At 73.7% G+C, this 8240-nt stretch overlaps 1 protein-coding gene across 1 annotated transcript in view; it reads right to left on the bottom strand.

Moving 5' to 3' along the window:
- MARK4 (microtubule affinity regulating kinase 4) overlaps nucleotides 1–3659 on the bottom strand; it is a 35111-nt gene extending 31452 nt beyond the window's left edge. Inside the window, 2 exon segments of the mRNA XM_075727368.1 lie at nucleotides 498–666; nucleotides 3574–3659. Coding sequence (XP_075583483.1) covers nucleotides 498–666; nucleotides 3574–3659 — 255 coding nt within the window.
- Nucleotides 3660–8240: the final 4581 nt, after the last annotated feature.

An 8240-nucleotide genomic window follows, 5' to 3' on the forward strand; every position in this document is an offset into this window, starting at 1 on the left:
CGGGACCCCCATTTCTCCCCCGGGACCCCCATTTCTCCCTCCAATCACCCCCAGGGCCCCCCTTTTCTCCCCCCAGTACCCCCATTTCTCCCCCCAGGACCCCCGGGACCCCCATTTCTCCCCCCGGGACCCCCATTTCTCCTCCAATCACCCCCGGGACCCCCTTTTCTCCCCCCAGTACCCCCATTTCTCCCCCCAGGACCCTCATTTCTCCCCCCAGGACCCCCGGGACCCCCCATTTCTCCCCCCGGGACCCCCTTCTCCCCCCAGGACCCCCGGGACCCCCATTTCTCCCCCCGGGACCCCCATTTCTCCCCCCGGGACCCCCATTTCTCCCCCCCGGGACCCCCACTTCTCCCCCCAGGACTCCCAGTACCCCCATTTCTCCCCCTGGGACCCCCATTTCTCCCTCCAATCGCCCCCAGGCCCCCCTTTTCTCCCCCCAGGACCCCCCATTTCTCCCCCCAGACCCCCATTTCTCCCCCCGGGCCCCCCACCTCGCGGCCGGTGAGGATGTGCCGGGCCAGCTTGACCTTGGCGAAGTTGCCCTTGCCGATGGTGCGCAGCAGGCGGTAGTTGCCGATGTGGGGCTGCTCCTCGGGGCAGGAGGCGATGGAGTTGCGGCAGCGGGCGCCCAGCGAGCGGCTGGACCAGGCCGAGCCACTTCTCCGAGCGGCTGCCCCCCAGGGCCGGCCAGCTGGGGGGGGGGAGGCGGCTGAGACCCCCCCCCGCTCGTCACAGGGGGGCCCGGTGCCGCTGAGACCCCCCCCCGCTCGTCACACAAGTGCCCGGTGCCGCTGAGACCCCCCCAGCTCGTCACACAAGTGCCCGGTGCCACTGAGACCCCCCCCAACTCGTGACACGGGTGCCCCCGTGCTGCTGAGACCCCCCCAGGACCCCCCAGCTCCCGACATGGGTGCCCCTCAGCCCCCCCAAATCCCGACATGGGTGCCCCCTCAGCCCCCCAAATCCCAACATGGGTGCCCCTCAGCCCCCCAAATCCCGACATGGGTGCCCGGTGCCCCCCAGCTCCCGACATGGGTGCCCCTCACCCCCCAAATCCCGACATGGGTGCCCCTCAGCCCCCCCAAATCCCGACATGGGTGCCCCTCACCCCCCCCCACCTCCCGACATGGGTGCCCCTCAGCCCCCCCCAAATCCCGACATGGGTGCCCCTCACCCCCCCCACCTCCCGACATGGGTGCCCCTCAGCCCCCCACCTCCCGACATGGGTGCCCCTCAGCCCCCCCACCTCCCGACATGGGTGCCCCTCAGCCCCCCCAAATCCCGACATGGGGTGCCCCTCACCCCCCCCACCTCCCGACATGGGTGCCCCTCAGCCCCCCCAGCTCCCGACATGGGTGCCCCCTCAGCCCCCCAAATCCCGACATGGTGCCCCTCAGCCCCCCCAGCTCCCGACATGGGTGCCCCTCACCCCCCCCAAATCCCGACATGGGTGCCCCTCAGCCCCCCAAATCCCGACATGGGTGCCCCTCAGCCCCCCCAAATCCCGACATGGGTGCCCCTCAGCCCCCCCAAATCCCGACATGGGTGCCCCTCAGCCCCCCAGCTCCCGACATGGGTGCCCCTCAGCCCCCCAAATCCCGACATGGGTGCCGCTCAGCCCCCCCAGCTCCCGACATGGGTGCCCCTCAGCCCCCCACCTCCCGACATGGGTGCCCCTCAGCCCCCCCAGCTCCCGACATGGGTGCCCCTCAGCCCCCAGCTCCCGACATGGGTGCCCCTCAGCCCCCCAAATCCCGACATGGGTGCCGCTCAGCCCCCCCCAGCTCCCGACATGGGTGCCCCCTCAGCCCCCCCAGCTCCCGACATGGGTGCCCCTCACCCCCCCCAGCTCCCGACATGGGTGCCCCTCAGCCCCCCCAAATCCCGACATGGGTGCCCCTCAGCCCCCCCAGCTCACGACATGGGTGCCCCTCACCCCCCCAAATCCCGACATGGGTGCCCCTCACCCCCCCCAAATCCCGACATGGTGCCCCTCAGCCCCCCCAGCTCCCGACATGGGTGCCCCTCAGCCCCCCCAAATCCCGACATGGGTGCCCCTCACCCCCCCAAATCCCGACATGGGTGCCCCTCACCCCCCCAGCTCCCGACATGGGTGCCCCTCAGCCCCCCCAAATCCCGACATGGGGTGCCCCTCAGCCCCCCCAAATCCCGACATGGGTGCCCCTCAGCCCCCCCAAATCCCGACATGGGTGCCCCTCAGCCCCCCCAAATCCCGACATGGGTGCCCCTCAGCCCCCTCCTCCCGACATGGGTGCCCCTCAGCCCCCCAAATCCCGACATGGGTGCCCCTCAGCCCCCCCACCTCCCGACATGGGTGCCCCTCAGCCCCCTCCTCCCGACATGGGTGCCCCTCAGCCCCCCCAGCTCCCGACATGGTGCCCCTCAGCCCCCCCACCTCCCGACATGGGTGCCCCTCAGCCCCCCCCAAATCCCGACATGGGTGCCCCTGAGCCCCCCCAGCTCCCGACATGGGTGCCCCTGCCCCCCCAGCTCCCGACATGGGTGCCCCTCAGCCCCCCAAATCCCGACATGGGTGCCCCTCAGCCCCCCCAAATCCCGACATGGGTGCCCCTCAGCCCCCCAGCTCACGACATGGGTGCCCCTCAGCCCCCCAGCTCACGACATGGGTGCCCCTCAGCCCCCCCAAATCCCGACATGGGTGCCCCTCAGCCCCCCAGCTCCCGACATGGGTGCCCCTCAGCCCCCCAGCTCACGACATGGGTGCCCCTCAGCCCCCCCAGCTCCCGACATGGGTGCCCCTCAGCCCCCCCAGCCTCCCGACATGGGTGCCCCTCAGCCCCCCACCTCCCGACATGGTGCCCCTCAGCCCCCCCAAATCCCGACATGGGTGCCCCTCAGCCCCCCCCCCTCCCGACATGGGTGCCCGGTGCCCCCCCAGCACCCAAAGGCCCCCGGCGCAGCCGCTGCCCCGGCCGTGGGTGGGGCCCGATCCGGCCGGACCGGCTCCAGGGCCGCGTCCCGGCCTCGCCCCGCCCCCGCCCCCCCCCCGGGCACCCCCCCACCCCCCACGGCCCCGCTTACCGGTAGCCCCGGCCCCCCCCGGTCCCCCCCCCCCAGTACAGCCGGTGCCCCCCCCGCCCCGTGCCCCCCGGTACAATCGGTGCCCCCGGCCCGGTGCTCCCCGGTACAACCAGCCCCCCCCCCCCCCGGTACCGGTCCTACCACCCCCAGTGCCCCCCCGGTACAACAGGCCCCCTCATGGTGCCCCTCCGGTACAACCGGTGCCCCCCGGTACCGGTCCTCCCCGGTACAACCGGTGCCCTCCGGTACAACCGGTCCCTCCGCCCCGGTGCCCCCCAGTACAGCCGGTCGCCCCCCGGTGCCCCCCGGTCCCGGTCCCCCCGGTACAACCGGTCCCCCCCCCCCCCCGGTGCCCCTCCGGTCCCGGTCCCCCCCCACCCCGGTGTCCCCCGGTACAACCGGTCCCACCGCCCCGGTGCCCCCCTGGTCGAGGTCCCTCCGCCCCGGTGCCCCCTGGTACAACCGGTCCCCCCCCAGTGCCCCCCCGGTCCCCGGTGCCCCCGCCCCGGTGCCCCCCCGGTCCCGGTGCCCCCGCTCACTGTGTCCGCGTTCCGTTCGTTCCCCGCCGCCAGCGCGGAGCGCGAAGACATCTTGACCGGCGGGACCGGGGCGGGGGGGGGGGGGGGGTGTGTGCCGGGGGCAGCGGCGGGGCCGGGGGCAGCGGCGGGGCTCGGGGCAGGGCCCGGGCCGGGCCGGGCGCACCGGGCGCGGCCGCTACCAGCGGCTCATGGCCGGCCCGGGCGCTCGCAGGGCGGAGCCGGGGCCGGGCCGGGCCGGGCCCGGGCGGGGGGGAGCCCTCAGGGGCGGGCGGCGGCGGGGGCGGCCATGGGCCGGGCCGGGCCGGAACCGGAAGCGGAAGCTGGCTCGGGGGGTGGGCGGGGCTTAGCGGCGGGGGGCGGCCATAGGCCCGGGCCGGAACCGGAAGCGGAAGCCCAGCTCGGGGGTGGGCGGGGCTTAGCGGCGCCCCCTTAAAGGCGCCGCGCCCCCAGCGCCAAGGGGCCGATTTGGGGGGGAGGGGGGGCGGTGTTCGGGGGTACCGGACGCTCCGGGGCACGGCGGGGCGGGGCCCCCGGGCTCGGCCCCCGGGTGGCGCCACGCGTGGGGGGGGGGGGGGGCGCGGCCCCGCCCTTTGCCTTTAAAGAGCGGCGTCAGGGCGAGGCTGGTCCCGCCCCCCCGCCAGCACGGTAGCCAATCAGCAGCCGCCGGGCGCGGCCGCCGCGCCTTCCCATTGGCTGAGCCGGGGCATGGAGACAGCCGGGCCCGCCCGCCCCAGGGGGGCGGGGCCCGCGCCAGCGCCGCTTTCCCATTGGCTGCCGCGCTGGCCAATCGGCGGCGGCCCGGGGTGGGGGGGGGTTAACCCCTGAGGGCCCGGCGGGGGCGTCACGTGGGCGGCGGGGACACGGGGGGGTGACCCCGTGACCCGGGGGGTGACCCCGTGCCATCTGGGGTGACCCCGTGACCCGTGGGGTGACCCTGTGACCCGTGAGGTGACCCCGTGCCATCTGGGGTCCTGTCCCCGTCACCCGTGGGGTGACCCCGTGACCCGTGGGGGTGACCCTGTGACCCGTGAGGTGACCCCGTGACCCGGGGGGTGACCCCGTGCCATCTGGGGTCCTGTCCCCGTCACCCGTGGGGTGACCCCGTGACCCGTGGGGTGACCCTGAGACCCGTGGGGTGACCCTGTGACCCGTGGGGTGACCCGTGACCCGTGGGGTGACCCCGTGCCATCTGGGGTCCTGTCCCCGTCACCCGTGGGGTGACCCCGTGACCTGTGGGGTGACCCCATGACCCGTGGGGTGACCCTGTGACCCGTGGGGTGACCCCGTGCCATCTGGGGCCCTGTCCCCGTCACCCGTGGGGTGACCCCCGTGACCCGTGGGGTGACCCCATGACCCGTGAGGTGACTCTGGGGTGACCCCGTGACCCGTGGGGTGACCCCGTGCCATCTGGGGTCCTGTCCCCGTCACCCGTGGGGTGACCCCGTGACGCATGGGGTGACCCCGTGACCCGTGAGGTGACTCTGGGGTGACCCCCGTGACCCGTGGGGTGCCTCGTGACCTGTGGAGTGACCCCATGACCTGTGAGGTGACCCCATGCCATCTGGGGTGACCCCGTGACCCGTGGGGTGACCTTGTGACCCGTGGGGTGACCCTGTGACCTGTGGGGTGACCCCGTGACGCATGGGGTGACCCCCGTGACCCGTGAGGTGACCCCCGTGACCCGTGGGGTGACCCCGTGACGCATGGGGTGACCCCGTGATGCGTGAGGTAACCCATGCCATCTGGGGTGACCCCGTGACCCGTGGGGTGACCCCGTGACCTGTGGGGTGACCCTGTGCCACCGGGGTTGTGTCCCCGTCACCCGTGGGGTGACCCTGTGCCGTCTGGGGTGACCCCGTGACCCGTGGGGTGACCCCGTGCCACTGGGCTGCTGTCCCCCGTGACCCATGGGGTGACCCCGTGACCCGTGGGGTGACCCTGTGACCCATGGGGTGACCCCGTGACCCGTGGGGTGACCCCGTGACCCCTGAGGTGACCCCCGTGACCCGTGGGGTCCCCTGTGCCACCGCAGTCCTCTCCCACGTGGCCACGAGCCACCGGGGTCCTGTCCCCCGCGCCGTGCCGGTGTCCCCCGTGCCACCGGGTGCTGTCCTGTGACCCGCGGGGTCCCGTCCCCCGTGACCCGTGGGGTCCCCGGTGCCACCAGCCTCCCCCCGCGCCGTGTGCCGGCGGTGCCACCCCCGCCAGCCGGGGTCCCCGCCTCGTCCCCGGTGACCCCAGCGGAACCGGGGCTGACCCTGCCCCGGCGTGGGAGGCCGCACCGGGGGAGGCGCTTCCTCAGGAAACCCCCGGCCGCGGCCCGCCTGCCGCGGCCACCACCGCGCCCGGTGCCACCGCCGCCCCACCGCCACCCGCAGCCGGTGTCACTGCAACAGCGCCCGGTGCCACCCGCCGCCCACCGCCACCCGCAGCCGGTGTCACCGCAACAGCGCCCGGTGCCACTGCCACAGCGCCCGGTGCCACCACCACCACCACCACCGCAGCCAGTGTCACCGCAACAGCGCCCGGTGCCACTGCCACAGCGCCCGGTGCCACCCACAACAGCGCCCCGGTGCCACCGCCCACCGCAGCCAGTGTCACCGCAACAGCGCCCGGTGCCACCGCCGCCACCGCCACCGCAGCCGGTGTCACCCGCAACAGCGCCCGGTGTCACCGCAACAGCACCCGGTGCCACCCCCGCCCGCCACCCGCCACCGCAGCCGGTGTCACCGCAACAGCGCCCGGTGCCACTGCCACAGCGCCCGGTGCCACCCACAACAGCGCCCGGTGCCACCGCCACCGCAGCCGGTGTCACCGCGACAGCAGCTGGTGCCACTGCTGCCGCTGCCACTGTGACCAGTGCCACCACCACCACCGCCACCCGCAACCGGTGTCGCCACAACAGCAGCCGGTGCCAGCCGGTGCCACCCGCCACCGGTGCCAGCACAACAGCGCCCGGTGCCGCCGCCGCCACTGCCGCAGCACCCGGTGTCACCACCCGCAGCACCCGCTGCCACTGCCGCAGCACCCGGTGTCACCACCGCAGCACCCGCTGCCACTGCTGCAGCACTCGGTGACGCCGCTGCCGCCGCCGCCAGTGCCACCACCACAGCACCCGGTGTCACTGCTGCCGCCGCCACCGCAACCAGTGCCACTGCAACAGCGCCCGGTGCCACCGCCGCAGCGCCCAACGTCACCCGCCGCAGCACCCGGTGTCACCGCAGCACCCGGTGTCACCGCAGCACCCGGTGCCACCCGCCGCAGCGCCCGCAGCCGGGGGTAGGTGCGCCACAAGGGCCCTGGGTGGGTGGGGGGCGATTTGCACGCTCGTGGGCGCGTGGGTGCTCGCAGGTGGGGCACCCAGGGATTTGCACACTCGTGGCTGCTCGCAGGAGCAGCGCTCAGGGCGATTTGCACGCTCGTGGGTGCTGGCAGGGGTGCGCACGGGGGCTCGTGTGAGCTCGCAGGCTGGGTGCCGGGGGATTTGCACACTCGTGGGTGCGCGGGTGCTTGCAGGACGGTGCTCAGGGCAATTTGCACGCTCGTGGTGCTCGCAGGAGCAGATTTGCACACTCGTGGGTGCTCGTAGGAGCAGTGCTCAGGGTGCTTTGCACGCTCGTGGGGTGCTCGCCGGGGTGCGCACGGGGGCTCGTGTGAGCTCGCAGTCTCAGCGCCGAGGGATTTGCACGCTCGTGGGTGCGCGGGGTGCTGGCAGGAGGGTGCTCAGGGCGATTTGCACGCTCGTGGGTGCTGGCAGGGGTGCGCAACGGGGGGCTCGTGTGAGCTCGCAGGCTGGGTGCCGGGGGATTTGCACGCTCGTGGTGCGCGGTGCTGGCAGGAGGTGCTCAGGGCGATTTGCACGCTCGTGGGTGCTCGCCGGGGTGCAGACAGAGGCTCGTGCAAGCTCACAGGCTGGGTGCCGGGGGATTTGCACGCTTGTGGGTGCGCGGGTGCTCCCAGCAGGGTGCTCAGGGCGATTTGCACGCTCGTGGGTGCTCGCAGGAGCAGCGCACAGGGCGACTTGCACACTTGTGGGGTGCAGGTGCTCCCAGGAGGGTGCTCAGGGTGCTTTGCACACTCATGGGTGCTGGCAGGGGTGCGCACGGGGGCTCGTGCGAGCTCGCAGGCCTGGGCACCGGGGGATTTGCACGCTTATGGGGTGTGGGTGCTCGCAGGAGGGTGCTCCGGGTGCTTTGCACACTCGTGGGTGCTGGCAGGGGTGCGCACGGGGGCTCGTGTGAGCTCGCAGGAGCAGCGCCAGGGGATTTGCACGCTCGTGGGTGCGCGGGTGCTGGCAGGACAGTGCTCAGGGCAATTTGCACGCTCGTGGGTGCTCGTAGGAGCAGTGCACAGGGTGTTTTGCACGCTCGTGGGTGCTGGCAGGGGTGCGCACAGGGGCTCGTGTGAGCTCGCAGCTGGGCACCGGGGGATTTGCACGCTCGTGGGTGCGCGGGGTGCTGGCAGGAGGGTGCTCAGGGCGATTTGCACGCTCGTGGGTGCTCGTAGGAGCAGCGCACAGGGTGATTTGCACGCTCGTGGGGTGCGCGGGTGCTGGCAGGAGGGTGCTCAGGGTGCTTTGCACGCTCGTGGGTGCTGGCCGGGGTGCGCCCGGGAGCTCGTGGGTGCTCGCAG

This window comes from Pelecanus crispus, unplaced genomic scaffold (genome assembly GCF_030463565.1).
Source record: "Pelecanus crispus isolate bPelCri1 unplaced genomic scaffold, bPelCri1.pri SCAFFOLD_212, whole genome shotgun sequence".
Classification (NCBI taxonomy): Eukaryota; Metazoa; Chordata; class Aves; order Pelecaniformes; family Pelecanidae; genus Pelecanus; species Pelecanus crispus.